Source organism: Rhea americana, unplaced genomic scaffold, assembly GCF_003343005.1.
Source record: "Rhea americana isolate MKP2758 unplaced genomic scaffold, rheAme1 scaffold_491, whole genome shotgun sequence".
In the NCBI taxonomy this organism is placed as follows: domain Eukaryota; kingdom Metazoa; phylum Chordata; class Aves; order Rheiformes; family Rheidae; genus Rhea; species Rhea americana.
The window spans coordinates 201,483-228,690 of record NW_028186636.1 but is presented as its reverse complement, the minus strand read 5'-3'; the positions used below and the strand labels follow the sequence as shown (position 1 = coordinate 228,690).

Sequence of the window (27,208 nt, the reverse complement as noted above, 5' to 3'; positions counted from 1 at the left end):
TGACCTTCTGGAGAGCAGCTCTGCCGAGAAGGACCTGGGAGTGCTGGTGGATGACAAGTTGACCATGAGCCAGCAATGTGCCCCTGTGGCCAAGAAGGCCAATTGTCTCCTGGGGTGCATTAGGAAGAGTGTTGCCAGCAGGTTGAGGGAGGTGATCCTGCCCCTCTACGCATCCCTAGGGAGGCCTCATCTTGAGTCCTGTGTCCAGTTCTGGGTTCCCCAGTCGAAGAGAGACCTGGAGCTACTGGAGAGAGTCCAACATAGGGCTACAAAGATGATCAGAGGGCTGGAGCACCTGCCCTATGAGGAACAGCTGCGAGAGCTGGGCCTCTTCAGCCTGGGTAAGAGAAGACTGAGGGGGGATCTTATGAATGTATATGAGTACCTGAAGGGAGGGTGTCAAGGAGATGGGGACAAACTCTTTCCAGTTGTCCCGTGTGACAGGACAAGAGGCAATGGGCAGAAATTGAAGCACAGGAAGTTCTGCCTGAGCGTGAGGGGRRATTTCTTCCCTGTGAGAGTGACAGAGCCCTGGCACAGGTTGCCCAGGGAGGTGGTGGAGTCTCCTTCTCTGGSGATCTTCAAGGCCCACCTGGATGCAACCTTGTCTACCATGCTACAGGTGACCCTTCTTAGCAGGGGGGTTGGAGTGGATGATCTCCAGAGGTTCCTTACAATGTTACCCATTCTGTGATTCTGTGAATTAATAAAAAAGAGGCAATAGGTTTTTCCACCAGGTTCCATCCAGTGTTAATGCCTCAAATCCCTAAGGATCTACAGTTCTTTAGACTCTGTGGAATTATAAAAATTTGCCTATGAGCTGCTTTCTCTATGTAGGGACAGTACTCCTCATTTAAGGGTGTGAAAAGTTCCCCCAAATTGTCTGCAATAGCTGAAGTTTGGATATAGTCACATTTATAGTATAATTTTGTATTAATTTCAACATTATTTTCTTTACTGTTCTAGTCCTTATGTACCTGTAACAGTGTCTTGATTTATGGCTGCAGTTATAATTTAAGGAGAGGCACAATTACTTTTTGCTTTTTGTGCTGAAATTTAGTATAAATTACTCTGTCTTGCTGCCACAGTCCCCATCTCCCCCAGAAAAAGAATATATCTGGAAAGGTATTCCAGGCAAGGTCATTGAGGTACACAGGAACCAATTAGATACTAGCCTGAGGGAAACAAATTAAAGGAAAAGGTGCAAGATTCTGTCAAATAGTCCATATCTATTCTCAAAAAATATCTTAGTCAGGCTTGTATCTTATTGAGTCATTTAAAAAAATGTAACAATATCTAGCAGCACAACTGTAATGAAATATTCATTAATATTTCCATTGTAAATCACTTCTGGAAAAAATTATATAATTGAAAGGGTTTTAATTTGTTCCTTACCAGTAGCAGAAATATTAATCAAACTGATTTAAATGCATAGCTACTGCAGTGAACAGGGCAATGTAAGCCCCTGACACATACTGCTATATAGACTCTTATGTAAAAACCACATACAGGTGTTCAGTGTCTGCAAGAGCAGCCATTAAATCTAAAAACATTAAAAGTCTGTGAGAGCAACCATTAAATTTCAGAAGCATACATGTGAGACAGCCTTAGAGTCAAATCAAAACATTTTTTTCTTTGACAGAGAGGGGGCAATATCTTGTTTCACATGCTATTTCACCTTCTTCCCATTTAATTAAACAATGTCTGCCGATTAAAATAAGGTAAAATAGAGCTATGTAATTAAAAGTTACTGTTTTCACTGAATTTTAAAGACATCAAATTACTTGTCCAAATTGTTATTTCATCTGGAAGAGCTTGTTTCCTGTATAGAAGACTTCATCTATTAAATGATTTGGTGATGCATGCTTTACCACGTAATTACTATCCTTTTAAAGCTGTCACAGAATTGTGCACCTGCATCTAAGCATTCCATTAAAAATAAGTAAACACTAACCCTCTACTGAATTGATGCTGCATCAAAGGAATGCATAGGTATTTTGATACCATCATTAAGTGGATTCTGAGACAAGTCTAGCACTCTAATTGACTTCTGTTTACAGCAGCTATCTCAGTATCATGCTTCATTAGCTGGGTATCACAAGAATTTCAAGTCATGTCCCTGCGCCACGTTGAACATTTATAATTGTGCTGTTCCATGATTAATGTAAACTAATGTAAGACTCTGCTACCGCTAAGTGGAACAATCCTATTTTCTTCTTCAGCTTGTCCCCAGCCTCTATTTCCTCTATAATCTGTAATGTTCAGCCATACATTGATCAGATCAGTTCACTGTTCCACTGGAAACTAACCCACCTATATATATATGTATGTATAAACATATACTTCAGTCACTAATGTGACTGAAAGCTATATAGAGAGAATCCGGTGGTTGCTAGTGCTGTTGCAAGAAATGTAACAAGACATGACGAGGGCAGAGACCAGACAGTTAGAATCACTAGCATCAGCACCAGCATGATTTAATATCAGCTTAATCATTCTATATCAGCTGATCATGACATTGCATGCTAAGGCCATAGCTTTATGTACATTTAAGTTTTCATTAGCCAGCAATAGTAGTGAAAGAAGTTATATCTATCCCCTGAATTAGTAATTCTTATTTCTGTCTCCTGTGTATCTTTTCAAGCTTCTGTAGTGAACTGGATTGAGGAAATGATCCAGATTAAAACTAAGCTGGCAAAAACTTATTCATGTAATTGTTCAAATAGTGTTTGTGTGTGGGAGTGGAATTGCGGCAATGTTTTGGCAATGATGCTAGAATATGCAGGCTTTAAAAAATGAAAATTACATGAAATTATAGCATCATTTAGGATAAGCTTTCCAACTTCTCAAGTTCTCTGCCACCCCACCAGCAGTTTTAGTTATCAATCTACATTGAACAAAACCCTGAACACAGTTCTACTAATCAGAACTAATGTATTTGAGCATATTCAGCCTTGTACAACTCCACTGGAAATGATAAAACTCTAAAGCCCTTCCCCCAAATTAACTAAGACAAATAGCCTACTCATTGAGGGCTTTCTTTTGAATATGCTGTAATATGTCTAGTAAGGGAGGTTTGATAAATTGTACTCTAGTTTGTACCATTGCCTTTATCTATTCCCAGGGGAGGAAAAATCAGTACCAACCGAACACATTAGCAGACTGAGAATCATAGAATCAGTAAGGTTGGAAGGGACCTCTGGAGATCTTCTAGTCCAGCCCCCCTGCTGAGGGTCATCTCAAGCATGGTAGACCGAGTTGCATTCAGGAAGGCCTTGAAGATCTCCAGAGAAGGTGACTCCACAACCTCTCTGGGCAACCTGTTTCAGTGCTCTGTCACTCTCACAGGACCTTTCAAAGATGATGGAGAGCGGCCTGGCAACATCCGCCAGCTCCCTCAGTACCCGTGGGTGCATCCCATCTGGGCCCAYGGATTTGTGGATGTCCAGCCTGTCCAGAAGGTCTCTAATCCTATCCTCCTCAACCAGAGGAAAGGCTTCCCTTCTCCAGACTTTCTCCCTTACGTCCAGGCTATGGGATTCTTGAGGGCTGCCCTTAGTAGTGAAGACTGAAGCAAAGAAGGCATTCAGTAATTCTGCCTTCTCTGTATCCCTTGTCACCAGGGCCCCTGCCCCATTCAGTAGCAGRCTCACATTTTCCCTAGTCCTTCTCTTGCTACTGATGCATTTGAAGAAGTGAAAAAGAAGACAGTGTACCCCCAAAAGAATCATATCTTCTTAGCTCTTTCTTGCCCACATCCTTACAATAGCATTCTGTAACAGAAGCAGCAATAGATTCAAATATCTTCAGTTTTGCCAGAGGTTGCCTATCAAAACAAGAGGTTTATGGGCATTCAATTATCAGGAATATCTGGAAATAGAAGCATTCCAGAAAGTGGAAGTGAGATTCCTAGAACCCTTTCTTCATTAAAAATTTGCCAGCAAGAGTGAGAAAGCCTTGAATCCTTGATTTGTCCCATCATCTTTACTGTCCTACACCACAAGAGACCATTGAAGGCTCAGCTATTGGTAAAAAAGAAGGTTCTGCCCTCTCTTTCTTTCTCAAAGCTGATGACAGCAGAGCAAGACATCATGATAGTAAAGGAAAAAAGATAGCTTCTTTAAAGGGAACAAATGCTTGATACTAGTCAGTTTAGTCTTCTAAGAATAAACCCTTCCAATTGTTGTTGCCTCTTTTTCTTTGCCCAGTTTTGCTATGACAATGCTTGCAATAGCTACCTTGCTATTCCAGGTATATTCCTTCATTTTCAGCTGCTATGAAGACTTTGCAAGATCTACCCTACTACAAACCAGATTATATTTACAGTATGAAGTAAAAAGCATATTTAAGTGCAAACTTAAGCATGCTAATAGCATGACCCTGAGTATTTTCTGCCCCCAAACTAGCTTAATTCAGCTTCAATCTCTCTGAAGCCCATGTTTAAAGAGAGAGCTGCGTCAAACTAGAAAATCACGGTGGCTGCTTTCAAGGGGCAGGTGTAAGAGAAATTGCAAATTAAATTATTAGGGAAAATTCAGAAATACTTTCCTCCAATGACATGATATTTTCTTTCTAGAGATTCAGAATCAGTGACAGTTTAAAAAATAAAGGTAAAATAACAATCTCTGCAAATAGAAATGTCACAAGATAAAAAGTTGATGGCCACAGCCAGCTGCAATCCTATATTCTACCTTCCTGTGTTCTGATAGTGGAAGCTTGATTATAGAGACGTATCTAATTAAGTCTCCTACTTAATAGAGGACATTTTATTCTACTTATGGAAAGACTTCTTAGTTGACCCATAATGAGTTTTCGTAGAATATATTTTTTTAAAAAAACAAAGCTCATGTCTAAATTATCCTTCATAGGTCAGTGATTGCTAATGGGATACAGAATCGTTCCCTCATCCAGGTCAACAGTTTACATCTGTCACAGGTGGCAGAGATTATGTGTCATTAAAAACTGATTCTTGTTCAGTGTTCTGTCAAAAATGAAATTTTTGTGCTCAATCCATTTCCTAATGGACAGGTGTTACAACCAAATTGGCATTAATTGGCAACATTGTTGGTGGTCTCAGCAGAAAGCCAAAGGTGTGAAATGGACCAGAGGATAAAATATATGATTGCAAGATGACCCCTAAACAGCCATTTTTTTTTGTGCTTTGGAGGGGTGATGTGGAGAGTTGCAACATGAGCAGCAGCTGTTTAGTAAACAGAAGGCTTAAAGGGCAGCCAGCTCTGCACACTGGACTTTGTCCTCAACACATGCTCAGGACAGAGTACAACAACAGAGGAGATACATAGTTTTATTTCTATGGTATATTTTCTACATTTCCAGTGATTCCTAGTATAGGGATTAATATTCTCTCAATATTAATTGACTGCTTTGGACAACTCCAAAAGACTTGTGAGACATGACTTCTGTTTGTAAAAGTTGTGTTGACTTGATCCTTCCCCAGTTTGTTATGTCTAACCATGTGTTCACTAATTCTGAAGAGGTTACATCAAAGGATGAGTCTCAAACTGAAGTGTAGTAGGTTGTAAGACAAATTGAACAAAATGAACTGTTGGTCCTGTGATAGAGTTACTTTCTGTGTAGTGGCCTGTCGCTATGTATGCCCCCTTTTTTCCCTTAAGAACATAAGAAGGGATCAATATTTGCTTTGTGCTCTATCATAAACTGACTAGTAGAATATGTTCTAGTATGAAGCAGACATTTGAGAATGTCACCAACTTGACTCCTTTGTATCTTTTCCCTATTCTTTGTCATTACATCATGCAGTAGCTGTAAGTAATCCTGAACTGAAAAAGCCATTACTCTTTGTAATGTGTTTCTCAAATACCACAAACCTAAAATTGCCTGTGGAAGCCAAATTTTCCTTAGAGTTTACATTAACGGTAATAATATTTCCCCTACTGTAGTATCATAACTTTGGAATTAATAGATTTTGACCCACTGTTTTTGGCTATTTGTTTTCTTTCAATTCATGAATCTAATGAAGGAACGTAATGTGGGTTTTCTAAAATTCTGTTCTTGGCTTACACTGAAATATTTATTCTTTGCACTAATATCCTACTAAAACATTTGGCAGCAATGTAAGGTACCAAATGGAAACATTACACTATGAGAGTAAACCCCCCCCCCTCAATTCTTATCTACCGAATGCTATTAATTTGCCTACAATTTTCCAGTATATTTAGCAGTTTGCTAAAAAAAACTAGAACTTATAGTTCACAAGAAAAAGACAGGTCTTTGTGTTTAAATTATCTAGATCTGATCCATATCTAGAGAATGGAGAGGATATGAAAAATAGGTGAGGATGCTTCAGAAACTGTGGCACTTCTTTACTTTCTGATTCCTGAATATGAATTCAGTGGTCAGATTCAAGCATTTGTGTTTGACTATAATAAACTACCTCCAGATTTATTCTTAGACATTTCAACTTCCAGACAGGCACTTTAGATTGTGTTGATCATTTTCAACTTCGGATTGCATGAGGTTATGTCACAAAATATGCAACAGATTCTCCACTGTGATCTTATAAAATTTATATAAAGCTGTGGAGACACCCTAGCCTTTTGAGGCTAATTGTATGCAATACAATTATTCTATAAACTTTATTATTAAATATTCATACTGCAACAACACCAGGAGATCTCAGTCAGATGAAAGCTAGATTTTCCTAGGGACTTTGCAAATACTCTAAACAAAATTCTTTTCCCCAAACAGTTTGAAGCCTAAAAGATATTTTAGTATTTCCAATTCTGGCAATTCCTTTACAAATTTTTCATTCACTAGAAGGAGTTCTTCAGTCACTAACTCTCAGTGGTCCTGTTAGAATATGAAACTAACTATTCTGATTTATTTAAATAAATAAATAGAAAGATTAGCCCTTGCTGACTATAAGAGCTTTAGGAAAAAATGTTAACCCTAAAAGCTTATGAGCAAGAAAAAGAACTAACAATAAAACAATTCTCAGAATGTTCTTAATTTTGAGTAAGTTTTATGGCTTTTGAACACCAGGGCTTAACAGAGCTGAAGCTAGGTCATCCTATATTTTATTTGTTTTTGTTAGTACTATTCAGTGCATATTTATGACCTTTTTAAAAATAACCAGCTTTCAACTACATTCTGTACTAGAAAATTGTCTCTTGAACCCAAGAAAAATATTTTTTAATTGGAGACAGAGAACACAGATGCCTAGTTTTGACCTGAACAGCTATGTCTGTGAATCTGTCTCAGCTGCTTCTCTGTAAATCGTATTGCTATCTTTATAAAAGAGTGTGATGCTCAGATGTCATGATAGTGAGGAGATAAAAGTACCAATGAAAACTCTTTGAGTTACCATTTTTATGTGCTCTATGAGAAGTTCCTTTCTTTTCTGTTGTGCCCATTTAATAATCATTTTGCAGTACATAATCGTGATCATAAATCCTGAATGGTACTCTGAACACTGAATTCCAGCAGTTACTCTGCTGTTTCAAATTTAATTGATTTTTGCCTATAAACACAATTTTCAAATCAATTACAACCAAAACCAATTGCCATCATTTTCTTCTACATTTGGGCATATTTCTCTGCTTTCACTGGTGTAAATCTCTGTTTTCACAAATGGTGTAAACCTGTGGACATTACACCATAAAGAAAAAGCTACATATATATATACCGCTGCATGCATATATTAGTGTTAGTGGTTCTGTGACAGCTAAACAACAATCTAAAAAATACTTTCTTTTCATCATGTTTCATTCAGTGATACCTTCATGAACTAATTAAATAATTAGCTGGGATACATAAGAGACAATATATATTAGGAGGCTGAGCAATCGCTATATAAGCTTTACTTTAAGTTTGGCTAAACCCTTTTATCAATGACAATATATCCAGGCTAATTCCTCTAACTTAGTCTGCAATGGCATTTATACACATTTAATTTAATGTTGTTTTCTTTTGTTTGTTCTCATAAAATGAATTGAAGAGGTCATATAAGTACATATTTTCACTGTTCTGAGATTTGGACATCTTTTTTTGCTTAAATAATGCCAGCCGTCTTTACTAGAAGAAATATTTGGAGGAAAACTTCAAAGATAATTTTTTTAAAAAATTCATCAGTCCATGAATGGTTAGTGATAACACGAAACTCAGGATTTAAAATCTCTTATTTAATAACATTATGGCTAAAAGTCACAATATTGAAATAAGAAACCGGTATTCTACATGACAGTTGTAGTCTTTGCATATATATACTGAAGTTAAAATTACTGAAATACTGAAATTAAATCACAAGCATAGTATCAAGATGGCCAGTGTTCTTTTCTTACACAAATGCTTTTTTATTTTTTTCTACTAGATCCTGAGTTTCTTGAATAGTTCTACTGCTATATATTATTCACTTGTGAGACAAGCAGTACCAGAAATGCATATTCATGCTTTATGCACTGTATTATCTGATAGACTGTGCTTACTGATTCTCATTTATTTTGTACAGGCTCCATCATCACCTTCTTCACCCATAGCTAATGAACCAAAATATGAGAAGCACTGGCTAGACACCTTATCAGTTCCTCTGTCGATGGCTCGAATCTCAAGGTACAAAGCTGGAACAGATAAATTAAGGTTTGTAATTTAAAAAAGGAAGTACTAGGTTACCTAGCTGGACCTAATATTTTGCTGTGGAGTGTTGGCTATGCAAGAATTCTTTATGTTATGAAAGTCGTTAGTTCTTATTTTATATATATATATATATAGAGAGAGAGAGAGAGAGAGAGGTGTGTATATACATATATACATGTGTGTGTATATATATATATATGTATGTATATATGCTGGTCATCATCTCTTGAAGTTAGTGGCATGCTTGGTTATTACCAACAACAAAGTATGATAAACATAGCTCCAAAAAATACGTTTCCATAATCCATTTTATCTTGAGAGTTCAGTTACTGTCAGCAGATAATTAAGGTTAAACTTGACGTCACTTGAATTAGTTTTTAAGGTATTACATTTCGCTCCATACCCCTGTAATAGAATACTCCTATATTCCATATTCCCAAGTTCTGACGTTGTCAGTTAACACCTTTTTTAAAAAAATAATGAAACACTGCACAATTCTCGTGACTGCGCTGCATTCAATTGTCATATACAAACTCATATTGGCTGTAACAGAGTATTTTAAAATACAGGGCATAGAAGCTTGTATTTTTGATTGTAGAATCTTTTACCGAAGCAATGGTTTATAAAGCAGCTGTGGAATAGGATAGAAGAGCTGATTTTGCTGGACTAACAAAAAGATGTGAAAGCAAAAATGCATACTATCACCTGAATCAGGTGGCAGCTCCTCTCCTAGACTTTGTGTTAAAGCATCACAGATCAAATAATAATAATCTGTCCAGAAGAGTTTTGGGTTCTTCCCCAATTTTTGTATTAACTCTTACTTCTATTCTTTACTAAGTCTGTCATCACTTCCTGCTCCACTTTTTTTCGCCCTGCTTTAGCTGACCGGTATGCATGGTCACTCTTCCAAATCTATAACAGGCCTCTATCCATTCAAAAAATGTATATCACAACAAGGCTTGGAAGTTCTCCTGTGGGTTAAATGAACAAATCTCTACATGCATATTTAGGCATCAACTCTTTTGATCAATGTTATTGCACTTCTGTTATTGCATTTATAACACCTTCTGTTATAAGTATTTTTCCTGTAAGGAATGAGAAGCCTAGTGCTTTCAGCCTCAGGCTTGGATAGATACAGTCTCTTGTGATGTGTCTGGCTCCAATATACACTTTCTGTACACAGCATTCTTCTATTACTGTTCTTTTGCTTTTTCTTTTAAACACTACAGGAAGTTGGAATCATTCCAGAGAGCCTATTGCTATCACATGATATGCATCCCTCGGCTTTCTATTTTTGGTAATCCTGCAGGAATATCCATATGAGAGTTAAAAGAATACCACCTTGAGAGTAATTGTTGATGAGGCCATTCCCATGTTCTTACCAATGTTGTTGCTTGTATGAGGGCTACCTGACTGCCCTTACCTGTTCTTTTCTCCTCTGAAATGTATGCTTATATTTTTACTATTATCCCACATATTGCTCTTTCTTTTACATTTCTCCATATTTGTATGAGCGTAAGTTCAAGCATTTGTCTTCAGTACTTTCTTTATATAATCAAATGTCTGCCTTACGTGAAATGAAATCAATAAACAACTGTAAGTATAAATGGTAACATCAGTTTGGATAAAATCCCTTCTTTCAACCATATTTACATATCTCAACTCTCTTTTACATTTCAGCCATCAATCTAAATTCATTTGAATGAGTCCATGCCAACTCCCTTGAATGTATCATGGGTCTAGCTGACTAATTTGCTATTTTTGGCATTATTTGAATATTTATTTAGAGTCTGTCTGCATACATTAGGTAAACKGCATGCTCGCTTTTTCAGTATTAAATGAGTTTATTAATCTATATGTCATCCTTGCTACTTTTTCAATGCCTCCTGTTCTCTGTCATGGCTTTGTTTTACTGTAATACTTCTTTATATATTCCTTTTTACACACTTATTTATATATTATCCTCATATATATAGTTGATCTTAAGAAGGTGCAGTGGCATTAGAACAGCCACTCCTGTTTTTAAGTCATTCATAAGTTCATTGAACTATTGTAACTCTTTTTTGCAGTATCACATACACAGCTGTGTGCTTTCTCTTTTGCTTGATGAAATGTGTGAAGGGACTTCTCTGATCTCTGCATCAGTTAAACTCAGAGTGATCTGTATCATTCTTTATATCAGAATGATCTATGTACTGCTGGCTTTAGGAATTTGCTTGAAACTGTGCAAARTATTATGGTTTGGGAGAGGTTATTAAAGCTTGTATTGTTATCTTGTCTATACACTCAGCCATGTAACACACACTGCTTTCTTCAGTCATTCTTTCCCTGATGGAAAACTATGTTTTCCAGCTTAGAAATTCTTGCAGATAGCCACAGCAGACTTAGCATCCTTTTGTTATTAAAATCAATTGCTTAATTGCTGTAGCTTGTTTTAATATATAGTTTTGTACAGTATATGTATAGTATCAAGTCCAACTATTGCTGTTCTGATGTGGAAAGCTGCTGTCAGCCAKTTAGGATGACCTCATTCACTTTTCTTTTCTTGTCCATCATAATTTTCAGCTTTCTTCTTCTAGTGTTGTAAATATTCTCTAGCCTTCAGATGTTATGAACAAAAAAGAGATTGCCTGTCATAAGGTCAAACAGTGTCTGATATGTTACTGAGGGGCATCTTTTTGTTGCTTTTACTTTAAAAAAATATTGAGTATGTCAATGTATGGTTTGTCAGCATCTTACTGAATGTCTTTGACCTTTTTATGGATTAGGAACATTAGAAACTGTAAACTAGAATTGTCTATTAGACTATAATATGACTTTAGTGTGGTATTAGATAAGGTATAATCTAATCTCATCAAATTAGGTTATATAATTTCCTTTGTGGTTAACCTACATATTTTAAATAGCTTGGTACTTCCCCTGAGTTTTCTGGTAACTTTGGCAAGAAAATGTATACTTTTAGTTCTTGAGTCATCGGATCGCCAGGAAAACCTGTATCTTTTTGATTGTTATTCTTTTCTTCACTATAAGGAAAAATACTTACCTTTGACTTTTCATTTCACTTGGTTTTTCATTTGATTTTTCTCATGAAGTTTTTTGACTTAGTGCCGAAAAGTACATTTTTTCATACATACTATATTTTTGTCAGCACCATAGGAATTAACAGATACCAGAGATAACAGGAAGGAATTTTTCATTCTTTATACTTGAAGAGGAATGATTAAAAATACTGCAAAGGGCAAGTTCATGAAGTGTGTTTGCCCCATTACAAAACAAAAAAAGGAAGAAAAACAGTCCCAGAATACCTAAAGGAAAGATAAGAAATACAGTAGATGTCTACTCTCTTCTCAGTGCAGGATTTTTCCAGTTGTATCTTCAGAAAGTGTGAGTGTGGGTGAGAAATAGTAACTGGCTAAGGCACCCCTAATTAGTGTATTTAAGATTGCTGATATGATTGAAGTTTATCTGAATATTTCTGCATAACATGTAGATTAGTGTACTTTTATTGGTAACTTACTAAATCAATAATATTTTTATTTACTTACTTTTAAAATATAGCACCACCATTTTTATCATCTTAAAGTTCTCACCAGTCCATCTGTATCTTAAATATCCTGGTTTTTGTGTAAATATTACAGTAATATATACTGTGAAAACTCTGTTCCTGTGAATATTGTTAATTACTACTTAGTGATGGAAACTTTAGGGATAGACTTGATCACTAATTGTAATATAAACTCAACAGTGAAATACTGAGATCAGTAAATCTTTATCACCCCAAGTATGCGGTTCACAAGTTTTTAGGAAGGAGGGAGAAGATAGAGAAGGGGGAGAAAATATTTCTATTAATTTATAGCTTTTTAGTTTTCTCAGAGAATGTCTAAAATCTTTTTTTTAGAAAAATGTGCAGATAAGTATTTTTAGTTTGTTTAGTAGATACTGGCAGTACTTCACAATCACCTTTATTTGCTGCACTGACCAGCACTTTAAGAAGTGAATATTGCATATCTATAATCTCTGGAACATTATGAGTTTAGAGACTGAAAAAAAAAAAAAAAAACTCATTTGTAAGTTTATGGAAAATAAATTCAAGAAACGAGTGGACTGGAAGTAATGTAGGTACAGCAGCAGCTCTGAGCCCATGTAGCTATGATTTCAGTTACAAAAACCATTTAATTAGGTTTTGATGTTATTTACTATTTCTATATATTCTGGTCATTGTGATATTGCAGTGTATTGTGTTTTTTTCTTGTTTTGTTTTGTTTTTATAATTGGCTCGCTGGGTTTTTAGATAGATAATCTTTCTTAAGTCTTCTATTTCCCATTTTAACACTTCAGTGGGTTAACAAAATGCCTTTAATTAAGTAAATAAATAGGACAGTAAGAAATGAAGCAAACCATTTTAAGATAAGGAAGGTGTAGTAATTGAACAGAGAGTATGTAAATGAAAAATACCACAACCAAACTGGAATCTAACTCAAGAAAAGGGGGCAGTAGGGTAGGAAACCATGGCAGATAGTAACATCTGGTAAAAGGAAAAGATGAGGGCAATTTGTAACGAAACAGAAAATATTGATTTGGAGAGATATTATTAATAGAGTGCTTTAAGGACTAACTTGGCTGCTGTTGATGCAGAACATAGAACTACACTAATCAAGCTCACAACACAGAATCAGCATTATCAGTGCAGAAAAGGAGCACTRTATCTTGTAAAAAGATGGAACTAATGGAAATAGGATGCAACTTAACAGTAATAAAGTGCAGAGATGGCATTAGGGATTGCAACTATTGCAGCTGGGCAGTTTCATCCTTAAGGAAGACTTACAGTTTGTCACAGTTCTGCTCAAGCAGCAAGATATTTTGGAAATCAATTGTCAGGAATCAAGTAAATGCAGGCTATAGAATAATGTCTGCTCAGCGGAATATAAACGTAGAGGTATCCAAGAAGTGGCTAGSCATTCTGCGGATCTCTCCACAGAGTGAGACTGACATACCCTTGACTAAAATAAGCTGCTAACTGAGGGAAAAATCAAAATATAGGCAGGAGAGAAAAGCTGGACAGAAAATGTGCCACACAAAACAAAATTAGAGATCATCACTGAGTACTGATTCTCAGATAGCGAGCATTTTAGTATCTGTTCTTTATGCACCAAGTGAAGTAGAATGTTTAAGATAGAATTTAGACATCTTTTAGGATACAGATATTTGCAGTCTAAAACTGCATCAAAAATCAATGACAGGAAAATTAAGGAAATTGCTACTTCTTTGCAGTATAGAGCAGTGTATTTACATGCTCTTTACAGCTCATATGCATCCCTTTAATTTCTTCAGCAGCATGAGGGTAGCATAGCAAGAGAAGTGAGTTGGCTTATTTTCTGAATCTTCACCCTCGCAATATTTAGCTGAATTCTAGCTTTAAAATCTGTACTGCAATTAAGTGTGCCGCAAGCAAAAATGAAGCATCCTCATTCTTTTCAGAATCCACTTTCAGAAACCACATTCAGAAACCACTTGCCTTTATCCCCAAAGGTTACATGTTGCACACCTCTTTGCACTTCTTCTAATAAACAGCATCCTTCAGACGACAGAATCATAGATCACAATGTGGCATAGTGTTAGCAAGCAGAGGAAAAGGCCAAAGAAATTCCTTCCTATCCCCCCACCCAAAAGATAAACAGATTAATACTGTCAGAGGGTTGTTCGTATTAATATTACTATCAAGCTCAAAGAATTATTATTTTTTTTTCTTTCTGGAGGTGTGAGATTTATTTTACCTTTTCTTCTACTTGCTAACAACATACTAAATTCTAACCCAGTAGGATTACTTCAGCAAGGCTCTGCCACAAGATATCTCCAGAAAATKTCTCTGGATAAATAGCTTTGGGTTTCAGTGGCAGACCTCCTTGCTTTCCACTAACTTTGGCATCAAATAGGAAAAAAAAATAAGTTTAGAGTGAACTAAATATATTGAAGTGAGTAGTTGTGGTGGTTATTATTAGCTTTATTGCTGACTTGCACTGTGTTAGCTTATTAATAAGAGCAAGCTATATTGCTCTTTCTTCTGAAAGCAGAGGCTTTCTAGATTTCAGATAAACCTATCACATTACTAAGTGTAAGTCATGCATGTGAACATCTGTTCTTTCCTAACAAACATGTCTGAATTTCATATACCATGTAAAATATGTATTTAAATCATATGGAGAGCTGAAAATCTTGAAGAAGTAATCCTTTGCATATAATTWAAACAAAATGTACTTAATATTCTCTGTATTTGTGACACTGATTAATACAATTCAGTTGTCATGGGCTATAGACTGTCCTCTTACCAAAAGGCTTAAGGGTGTGAGAGGAAACTGAACCTGAATGAGCATTACAGTGGCATGGCAGTCCAATAATTGTTATCTAAATGCAGTAGGATGGTGTATTATTTAAAATTTTCACCCCCCTAAACACTCCCATTGTGCTTAACAACCAATTAGAAAATAACATGTCTCCGTATCATCCAAATGATTAAAAGAAAATAYAAATATTTGCATTAAGACTTTTAAAAATACAGCTGAAGGGTTTCTTTTTTTTACTGTTGCTTGTATATATTTTGCCAGTTCATTCAATAAGATGAATGAAACCAATCTTGTCTGCATTTTGGCATTTTCAGTTCATATTTAGTAGTATTTTCTTCTATTTTATAAGTTGAGTTAAAATGCTTGTCAATAATGTAAGGCAAGCCAACATTCCAGCTAAGTTCTGTTAAGCATCTAATTCACATACTTAAAATCTTTATGGGATTGGGACTTAATAAGTAAGATTGATCTCATCTGACTGTAACATCTAATAGTTGCTCATCTACAAATGTGCTGAATCCCTGGACTCACCTTAGAGTCAATGGAGAGAAATAAGTATCTCTAGAGAATGGGTCACCTCACCTATCTTGTGTACAAARTTGTTCCCGAGTTTAGTATTCTTTTCTTATAGAATCATAGAATAATTTAGGTTGGAAGGGCCCTGAAGGTCATCTAGTCTGACTCTGTGCTCAAAGTAAGTTGGATGGGATCATATTACTCAGGACCATGCCCTGTCAAGTCTCAGACACTTTCCAGGATGAAGAGTTCACAGCCAGACTGTGTCAGTATCTGATCACCTCCATGGCAAAATAAATAAATAAATAAATAAACATCCTAATGTCTAACTGTAATTTGCCTTGTTCTAACTTCTGGTTTTGCCTCTCATCCGTATACTTAGGGAATAGAACTTTACATGGCTAAATTGGGTGAAATGCATCTCACTTAAACTATTCCTAACTATAATTACACTGAAATTATAAAACATTTGCTCAGAAGTACACATACACAATGACCAGTCCTACTAGACATGCTGCACTCGAGAGGACAGTAGCACAGTGATACTGCATATAGCTTTCAGTAATTCAAGCTGCTCCTGTTTTCAAGCAAAACTCCTCCACCTCTTTTTTTTTTTTTTTTTTTTTTTTTTTTTTTTTTGGTTTCTTACTTCCATACAAATAAAGCATGCTGAGTGTGACAGACTATAATTCCACAGACTTTTCTCCCTGCAGAGAAGCCAATTAAATTATCTCACACCTGTATTCTACTCTRGTTTCTCCTTCAGCTGTTTGTTTTGCCCTATTCTGTCCTCTTCCTAGTGCCAGCATAATTATTTGTATGACTTCATGAAGAACAGAATAAGAGATCCGATCAATATTATAACTGTTCCGTCTCCCCCATTCTCCCTTTTTTCTGTACATATTATTACCAGTCTGATGGAATACAGCTGGGAGTTGCTTCTATTGACAGATTAGTTAAGAAAATTTCTGTAGAAGTATAACTTCTGTGTCACTTCAGTTATCTTACTCTACTACTCCAAGTAAAGTTGCAGCATGAGAAGCAAAATGTTCATCTAAAACAAACATGAAATGCAATCCAAGATTGTGCTTAATAGCTTGATATATTTTAGCTCCATAGTTTCTGCTAATAGCCCAAAAGTATGAGCAACTTGATCATTATTTGAAAATATGAGGCTACATAAAATTTACGGTACTAAAGCCTCTCATTTCCTAAATTTCAAAGAGAGAAAAATTCAAAGAGTACTTTTATGGGAATTTCCTTTCATATCGACCCATAACTCATAAAACTTCAGCATAAATAGAAATAGAAATTCTAGTGAGAGAGCCATACAGGTAAGCCACTAGAAAATGCTATAAGAAACACAAGAAAATTTGAAGCCAGTCATCAAAATATGTACAAACAGGGAGGAAGACTGAGTTAGAAGCTGGGAAGAGGTAAAGCTGTCTGTAACAACATAATAGTAAAYTTCTTGGGATAAAACAGTTGCTGTCAGACACACAGTTAGGCTTTTATTAAGGAAATACTATATAACTTCAAGATAAATCTAAAGGACAGACTGCTTCATATTCCACAGATACTGAAAATTTTAAAATATCTTTTACTGAAATTAATAACTTCTAAAAAGTAGAAATTTAGCTTTTTCCATTTCAGTTGGCACTTAGAAGGCATTTTCTCTCATAAAAGTACTTTGCTTAACCGCTCTCTAATAGCTAATGGCTCTATATGGGAAAACTCACAGTGGCCATTTTAAGTTTTATTAGTATCAGTTATTATTAATTAYCAAGGAGTGTCAAAGTCAGAAAGCAAATTTAATTCTATTGATGCCTGTTAGTCTGACTGCCATTCTCCATACAAGTGTTGTTTTATTAAAAGAAATTAATGCAGTAAACAAATCTCAAAACAGACCAGGATTCATCTATCATTTCACAATGAAAATGGGCTATAAATAGGCTGAAAACAATAACACGTGCTCCTGAGTGGTTATGTTTACAAGAAACAAACAAACCAATTGTTACAGATAGAAGGCTGAAAATAATAACAACAAAGAAATATAAGGGTAATGTGGCCCAAATCCCTAAAGTTTAGGAACAGTAAACATTCTAAAATTCTTATTCACACTTATGCAATGTCCAGTTAAAGATAGTATGGCCAGATTCAGTAGTTGTCCAACTACATAAATATAGAGTGAGAGAAAGCTGTAAAAGCTAACAAGATAATATGAAATATTAAAAGGAGATTATTTTCATCAGAATTTTTTCTGCATCTCAAGTGCACTTTTCCCCATAGAAGTCACATATCTGCAGAAATGATCTCTTACATTTAAGGTACCTAACAATTAATGTTTGTTATCCTTCTTCCACACCTGAGGARGAGATAAGATATTTTAAATGTTAGAGAATGATGGCTGGCTCCAGATGATTGTCACTTCACAGCCACAATGATGCTGTCTTTGAACAGGCTGCATTGGAGAAAATCATGCAACTCCAGTCTTTCAAGATGAGAGAAAGACCTTCAATTTTCTCAGCCTGGGAGTTTAAATGATACTTTCCTCAGTAAGACTATTTATACATTTATACAATTCAGTGATTGCTGCTTTGTAGTGAAGAATACTTCCAATCATATCAAAGTGGGAAAAATTCCATAAAGTTGATGCATCTATTAAAGTGGAGACTTCTGTATTTGGAAGGACTTATCTTTTATTCAATTCAGAGATAAGTTTCATGAACTTTGGTAGTGACTTAAAATAGTTATGCAAAATTCTTGATAGTGTCATCTCATCTGTATTTGAAATGATACTAAGAGTAAAGCACCAGCACACAATCTTTCTCAGAGAAGTAATAGCTTACATTTCTGTTTTCTGGTCTTTTTTAGGGGGGAGGAAGGGATATTCCTTTTTTTTGGTGRCAGGGGGCATTTAAAGTCTCAGAAACATTTGAAGCATATTTGCACTCTATATAATTGYGTCTTAGTTGTAAGTTACCATCAGTATTCATTGCATGCTGTTTCTAATTATCACTAGGCTTTAAGGACTGCAGTCCATTAATTTTTGGTTCTATTTGCAATAATTGGTACAGTAACAGGAAAAGCAGAAAAGATGGGAATTTTCTCTAGCTCTGACTTTCTACAGAATTGAAGCCACCAAGGGAAAAAAAATGAAAAAAAAGTTGTATTTCATCATACTTTGTCGTGATGAGATGACTACATAGCATCTTGAGACCCCTCAAACCTGTTTTTCAGTATTAAATAGAAAACAGCTGAGAAAGTGTAGGTGCACACTGGTGCCTCTTTATTTTTCCCCCTATGCTTTGAAGAAATGGAGAAAGGCATCTTTAAGCCTCTAGGATTTATTTTCTCCTGAATTTCAATTCTGTCTTTGTGTTTGCATTATTTATTGATTACATCACTTGAAAAGAAAAAAAATCAGCATTCAGTAGTTTTCTACTCAGCTTTTATTTTTAGCTTGAATATTTGTTTTTACTTTTTGCCTTATATATATATATATATTATACTTTTCAGACTACAGAGTAAAACAGAACAGTATGTCATGTGATTTGTAGAGGGAAATTACTGTAATTAAAAGCAAGAAATAATCATAATAAAGTTAAGTATGTTGAGAACAAAACCATTGTATTACCAGCACAGACTTACTGTCTGGCATCTGTAAACTTTACTTGTTCTTTTTCCTGCTTCATTTCAGTCACTTACTTCAAAGRGGGTCGCTTTTTGATAAAACTGGCTTTCTGCTAGAGTCAGCATGGTGGTAGTGGTGGTGCACTGCAGGTCTCTGTCCCCCTATACCAGGTAGTGTGACCACCTCTGGCACATCAGAGTCTTGAACCAGAGAGAGGTCCTGAGGGAGGATGCAGCTGTCCTGGTCACAGGCTGCAGTGGCACACTGGCTACAGACCAGGCTTGGAGTCAACAGAGGAGGTGGCTGAGCTATCWGTTGGAAAGAAGATCAAAGAGATAAGCGGCTGCATAGCATCATGGAGGATGAACAGGAGAYTGACAGGTTCTTCACAGAGACTCTGGAGTGACAGGATTGAGCCTGTCCACCCAGATTGCTTTGCATGATGTTGATGAGGGGAGAGCACTTGACTTTTGCAAGACTTTCTGTAGTCTCKTGTAGCATCCTTGTAGCTGATTTGGGGAGAATGGACTAGAGAGGGAGAGTGGACTAAAAGATGGATGAAATTCTTCCTAGACTGTTGGGCTCAAAGGACAGTGGYTGATGGTTCAAAGTTTATCTGGTAGCTGTTAACAAGAATTATTCCTCAGGTGTCTGTAGTGGAGCCAGTAATGTTTAACATTTTCATTGGTAATCTGCTCRGTTAGAGAGAGTACATCTTCATCAAGTCCATGGATGTCATCAAATTGGGAGGAGCAGTAAACATGCTTGAGGRTAAGACTGCCATCAAGAGGGACCTTAGAAAGGTAAAGAATGAGCAAAAAGGAATCTCATGAAGTTCAGCAAAAACAAATGCAAAGTCCTGCRTGTGGGTGGACTAAGCCCATGCAACAATACTGGCTAGGGAACACCTCYGCAGGAGGGCTTGGGGATCCTAATTGACAGCACATTGAGCAGGGGTCTGCTCTAAGCACTTTCAGTGATGAAGGATAATACAAACGGGGCTGCATTCATAATAAAATGCTCTGCAGGTCTAAGTGAGTATTCTTCTCTGCTTTGCATTTGTGAGGCCACATCTCAAACACCTGTGTCTAGAATACTGTGTTGTCTTGTGGAAAGAGATTTGTAATGTAAACCTGTTGGCCAGGAGGTAGAACTAGGGGATCTTCAGTATCCTTCACACCCTGTTCTTTGATTTCATGCAAATATCCTGTGACTGAAGCATTTAGAACTCTAGAAACTTTTGTTTGAATCTGTCAGCTGGATTTTATAGCTGATCACTATATTTTAATACGGAAGAGGATGTGACAACTGGAGTTGCAGTATCATCTGAAGTATTGCCAGCATCATGCTTTCAAATGATAAAAGATTAGATTTTATAATAAAACCTGTTTTGTTTTATTTTGTTTTCTTGATTGCCTAATGTATTAGTTGTTAGCCTAAGAGTTTATTTATGTGATCATTCATCAGCCATTTGTATAACTGTGTCACTTGAGTAGGGTATTCACATTGCATTCATTTATGTATCTACTCTGGATGAGTTAGAATTCTAGACATACTATGGGTTCAKTGGAGAGCATGTACTAGTTCCTATTTCACTTAAGCATGATATTTAAAGTTAATTTAATTTTTAACAATTAACATTGATATTTAAATTTGATGTCTAAAGTAGGTTGTGAATGGCTTAACCTCATGGCAGCAGATTCAGTCTTTTTCCATGCTCCACTGTCTATCAGTACATAGATGATAACATACACAGATGAACATTTCTATCTCAAAGGTGTGTGTGTGTGTGTGTGTGTGTATACATATGTGTATAAATATGTGTGTGTGTGTGTATGCATATATGTTTATAGGGATACTGTCTTCTGAATATTGTATTTGATGGGAATTTTATAATACCATTTTTAGGAAATACATAGATTTGAGTTTTCGTGTACACTGTCAAACTCCCTATGAATGGCAAATTTTAGGTTAATATTTTTTTCCGTAAGTCATGAGTAAAATGCCTTGTAACGTCCATATGTYACTCTGAATGCTCATTTTGACATATATTATAAACTAAACATTACTAGACTTTACCTTAGATCAGAGCATCTCAGGGAAATCCTACAGCTTCTCGAGTCAGTATCTTATTTTGTTCTAGGTTAGTTCTGAAAAGAAACCAGTATAACATATAAGGATAAATAATCTGCTCTACAAATACAGCAGATAGCTGCAATATTTTCCAAATGATATACAAAAGAAATTACACAATCTTTTAATTATTTGTACTTGTCTTTTATAGTAGTATTTGAGTAAAATCTAATTTTCATGACAGTCATGGGCACTGAAATTGTCTATGGAGCTTTCTGAAGTTCCATTGCAGAAAATATTGCATGTCACATATTTAAAAGATATCTAAACCACTGCACTTCCATGCCTTTTCTGTTGTTCCTACCAAAAGTTTTAATAGTTAAAAATACGTAATGATACCGCATTTCAGCATCCAGATGTGTGGGATTTCAGAGATACATGGATGGTGCTTAACTTACTACAAGTAGTGAGGAAAATGCTGGCAGAATCTGATTAGCAGATAAAGATTTGCAGAGTAAAGTTGTTATATAACAGATACATAAAAAGTAAATAAATGCAATTAGAAATTAGCATGTGTAGATGCTATTATAAAAAAGAGAAGATTTTAAGTACATTTTGCAGATTTTCCGGGTCATAAAGGAGTTTAAAGGAAGCATTGCTTAGAATTTTACATAGAAAATTTTAGGAATTTAACAAACTAAAACAAGGGAAGTCAGTTCTTATTTAAACATTCTTAGTAAATGAAGCCAAAATGAAAGAAATGCAGAAAAAATCATTTTGGTTTCAAGATTTTTTTATAGTTTTTCAAAAAAATCTGATGCATATATCCTCAGTATGCTACACTAATTTCAGTAATTATAAACATATATTTATACTCTAGCAAATAAATTATCAAGGCATATAGATACTGGTAAAGAGAAGGTATTTATTGCATGTATTGCTGCTGATACTGCCCATTATTATCTTTCTTTCTGTTGCCTTTCCTTTGCTTTGTAAAGTCAAACCCCCAAATTTGTCAAGAATTGTAAAGATCACTTGAACACTGAAAAATACTGGGCAGTTTCAGAAAACTGACATATCTTCCTTTATGGATATGTTTCTTCTTACTGCAGATCTAATGCATTTGAAGTGCTGGCACTCGATGGAATTAGTACTGGGATACTTCAGTTTTATACAGCCCAGGAGAGTGCTGACTGGCTGAGAGCAATATCAACTAACATCAGTGATTTGACACTTCAAAATGTATGTTACTTTCTGCATATTTTTGTCTATGCTGTCTTAGAATTATTTCTAATTTTCCAACAGCAGAAAATAATTCACATTTAAGACACAGGATATAAAACAAATGTGCATGTACTGGGAGGAAAAGGAGAAAGGAAAGAGAAGAGACACAGTTTCTGGTAAATCAAAACTGTCCTGAAATTTTCAAGACTTGCAGTATTATTGTAAAAAGAGAGCAGTAGAAGTTCAGATTGCCTTTATCAGATTAAAGATTCTTTTAAGGCAAAATATTGACCCTTTCTAGTTATTTCACAGAGCTTTGGATAGGGCCAACTATATCACTTTTAMATTCTCAGAATTAGTGTGCTTAAAATATAGTTTCAGAAATTAGCATTTGTTGATTTTTGAAGTAGGCATGTGGAAATTTTGTAACCAATATGAAGTGTGATTTATAAGGACTCATTGGGATGCAGTATTTTTACTTCTCTAACTTCTCTAGGAACTGGTTTATTTAAAGTCTGTCTTTTTGCCTACAGGTGTCTTTTTGCCTACAGGTGTAAAGGTGTTTATGCCAGTGTAAATTATTCCTGTAAATTCAAAAGTAGCATTTATTATTGAAAACAGAGGTACTAAATAAACCCTAGAGAAACAGAAAATCATTATTTGGACAACAGGTTATTGTTCCAAGAAAGAACAACTGGAAACTATTGAAGATTCTGGAATGAAATACAAAGTCAAATAGGCAACRTGATAATATACACTAACGACAATATATACTAGTCTTTATGAGCTGGTAGAAATCAATTATGAAAAAAATACAAGCACAGTTTGCCCTGAGAGAATTACCTGGGCAGATTTTTAGTCTTTTTCATTAGATGAGTTAAAACTGAAATGTCTGCTRTAAACCAAGATCTGGTAGCATAAATGTCTTTAATTTGTACTCCTGGTTAATTTATGCTTAGTTATTCAGATTATATTTTATAGAATTTGTRTCAGGTTTGGTCAATCTTCGATCAGATTAGACAATGATTTGATTTTTGGTCTTCAAAAGTTACTTGGAATCATATATTTGATCACAATGGTTCTTSTATTAAATTAATTCTTTTTTAAAAATCTGAAATTATTTAAGGAGGTATTTGACAAAATCAATATATTTGCTCATGATATATCCTTTATAAATATTACTATCTAGTCATTACTTAGTAAGTTACCTTACTTCGAGGTTATTGTTTCTATTTGATAATTCTAGAAAAATAATATATATTATTCAAGAATGTTCATAATTACCTGCTATGTGAATAGTGGAAAGAAGTTTCCTGTAATATTTTTAGAGCAATTCCACTTTCTAGTTCCTAATCAAATTCTCTTACTTTTTAAAAAATTCCCATGARTTAAAGCTACTCCAAGTATGTAGCTGAATACGAGACTAAAAAGTAGCTATAAATACAAACAGGGTATTTATTAATGTATTTTATTACTGTTAGGACTATGGTCTGTTTCTTTGGAATGCAATGTCTGTGGTAGCATGTGTCTTGATGTAATATCTTGCAAACTTTTACTGAAATTGCATTCCAGCTTCCACAGTAYTTTGTGTCTTGTGTCTGCATCTTGTGTGTTCCTCTGTGGGAGAGTTTGATCAAGCCTTGTTAACAGCAGTGATAAATTCACATGTTCTAGGCCAGAACAGTGGCCTGTAGAAAGTAATCTCTATACAGATCATATTAGAAGTAAGTAAAATCTTTACTTGGATTTAGTGCTTAACAGACTGTGACAGATGTGCAGCCTTTGGAACAACTGAACAGGTCTGGCCACGATACAATTTTAACTAGTTAACTAATCATCAGAACAACAGATGTAAAAGTCAGTGAGAAACCATTTTATTGCAAACATTTTTTAAGATCAGGAATGTGAGGCTAAAATGCAATTTCAGTAAAAGTTTGCAGTAAAAGAAGGCTCCCTGACCCTGGGAGGACAAAAGAGTTATTTCATATCCACAGTGCCTAGGGCAAGGCCTTTATATTAGACTTTTTGAAAATGCATTCGGAATACTTTTTATTACATTATTATCATCTCACAAATACCAGTATTTTTCTTCGATCATCTAGTGAAGTTAGGTTATGTATCTGTAATTTCTCAGACTCTCAGACTTTTTTCATGTATTTACCTTTCTTTAGTCCTATAAAATTTCAAYCATTCTCTGGAAGACCCTGAAGGTAATCAGGATTCAGAGATTGAGGTTAGGGTTAAGGACTAGGGTTCAGCTAATTTCCTAACTTCTCAAGGGTTAATTTCATGAGTTCATGTGAACACTGAGTTCATTGGCTTCCCTAAATATTTAACCTATTCATTTTCTATTCTGTCTTATACTGTTGTGTCTGTAGATAAATTAATTCTGTTGTATACGTGATCACAATGGACTTTGTTACTAAGACTATGGGCATCACGAATTTCAGCCTTTTCGCCTGATCATTATTAAATATTTATGCCATACTTTCTATTGCTCACTTTTACTTCTAAACATTTTGAGATTTTCTATGTTTATCTGTATACTTTATTTTAGCAATTCTTCCTGCACCACAGTAATTCTTACTTTACCTGTACCTCTCTGTGCCTCTGCTGTATACATTTTTGTCATACATATTTGCATACCATTTGAATAATTTCTTTTTGACTTTAATTCTTAAAGAGCTCCTAATATTCACCTGATGGAGGGGAATTGTATTCTTACAATGCACCATATCTTTCCTGCATCATAGTCCTTTGCCACTTTGCCCTTTCAGCAGTTGGCAGCTCTGCTAGATCCTCTGCTGATGCCAGAAGACAATCCTAATGTAGGCAATACAAAAATAACTCTGCCACGAGCTGACACTTCTGCTAATGTCAGACTACTCTTTTGAAGTACTGAAACATCTAACTTTATGCAAAGGCAAGCTCTCAGGGGATCAAGTGAGGTAGGAGTCATCTTTCAATAGTGAAGATGTGAGGCATTGTCACTGCCTAAGGATGCTACCGCTGAATGTTAGTATAACTAGAAAGTGTTACTCTGTAGATGAGAAATAGTGATTCTGGTGTTAGCCTGGAGACAGTTAGTTCTTTGAGAAGCACAGGGCATATGGCAACATGGAAAAAGATGTAAGAATGTCTTTTCAGCCTGCCTTCTTGATATTTGCCTTGTATGCTGAGCTAGGAAAACCTCTTAGTAACTGTCATCTTTACAAGTAATAGAGATTTTTGCTAAAGACCCATTATTCACCATTCTGTCCATACTCTTGGTTTTTGCATACTTTTCTACCAAAGAGAAACTTCCCTGTCCTCTTCCTTTATGATTCAGTCCTCAGCCTCCTCACTGTGCTCCAAGATCTTCACATTTACCTTTTAGAGGAGAAAGAAAACAGAGATGAGTAAGCACCTCCCATCTGTTTTTTCTTGCAGCTTTTTTCTCACAGAAGGAGGTACAGTTAAAGACACTGAGGGAAGAAAAGGAACAGAAACTGGCAGTGAAACTGCCGTAATGAATCAAAAAGCATAGGCAGCCATTTGATCCGCATGTGATTTCACTACTACTGTTTGATTTGTTTAATTAGAGGGTTCTTTGCAGGGCAAGTGACAGTGCTGTGCAGGAGATGTTTTTAGGAGACAGTTCGTTGGAATAATTTAGAACCTTCTGTTGCACACTGTTTGGATAGCTATATATTAAACATTTTTAACTTGTGTCATGAGCTTTAATTATTTTCTTTCACACCAAACATTGATATAGACATGATAGGTAGAACACCTGAAGTTGATGTTACCAGTTCATTTGCATCATAGAAACTTATTTCTTATATTGATAGCTATCTCAAGGTTTTCTCTTTTATTCAGTGTGTTCTGAAGGTGTTATATTTTTCAAATTTACTAACAAATTTAATAAATGAGCAGTTCATAAGCAGATARGGAATAGAAAGATGCTGTAGTTCCATTTTAACTATTATTATGATCTTTTAAAATCATTCTAACAGCCAATTGGAGGATGGTAGAAACTAGGATATTAATCCTAAATCATACATATGCATATATATATATRTGTATATGCATGCATATATCATATATATGCTTTTGACAGCTGATTTAATKTCCGTGTGTTGTAGGGCTCAAACATTTTCTTTTATGCTTACATGTACATATATATCTAAAACAATGGAGTGAAATTACGGTTTGAGTAGGAAGAGGCTTATGAAATATGAGCTTTGAAAATTTAAATGAAAAAGAAAGAGTAGGTCTTTGTTTCTTTACAAACCGATACGTGAGGTGCATGTAGATCAAAATAAAATCCATTGTGTGTCCGTAACCCATAGGAAGCGGTATACAAATCTTATCGCTCAATGGTTATACAAATGATTCTATTGCTGTCTAGGGGGTAGTACCACAAGATAATATATATTTTCGGCTGCTTCTTTTTGTTTTTAAACTAAAGAATTCCCATTTGGAAGTACCTCAGATCAAACCACTGGGATTATAAAGGGCAGTCAGTAAGGGTAGGAATCATGTCACCTAAATTTAGCCAATCAAGTAGGATCCTCTTTACTGTGTGAGAAGAGAAATAGACAGTTGTGAAGATCCTCATATGATATATTAAATGYGTAGCTTACTGTCTTACTATCAATTTGATATATTTAATGGATAACTTTTGTTTTGAATTGCTAAAGTTAAGTGAGATAAATCCCAGCCTCAGAGGTATTTAGGTGTAAACACAGTTCTGAATCACGGTAGCCCCATTGTCTTTCTGCCCCCTGCAGATAACTATGCATTCATTTAAAACATAATATAGTAA

The 27,208-nt window shown here is 35.4% G+C and overlaps 1 protein-coding gene across 1 annotated transcript in view; it reads left to right on the top strand.

Moving 5' to 3' along the window:
* Window positions 1–8,488: 8,488 nt before the first annotated feature.
* Window positions 8,489–27,208, top strand: part of SNTG2 (syntrophin gamma 2) — a gene marked incomplete at its 5' end in the record, with an annotated part of 93,624 nt that continues 74,904 nt past the window's right edge. Inside the window, 2 exons of the mRNA XM_085317260.1 lie at window positions 8,489–8,616; window positions 22,290–22,419. Coding sequence (XP_085173386.1) covers window positions 8,489–8,616; window positions 22,290–22,419 — 258 coding nt within the window. The remainder of the gene's footprint in view (window positions 8,617–22,289; window positions 22,420–27,208) is intronic.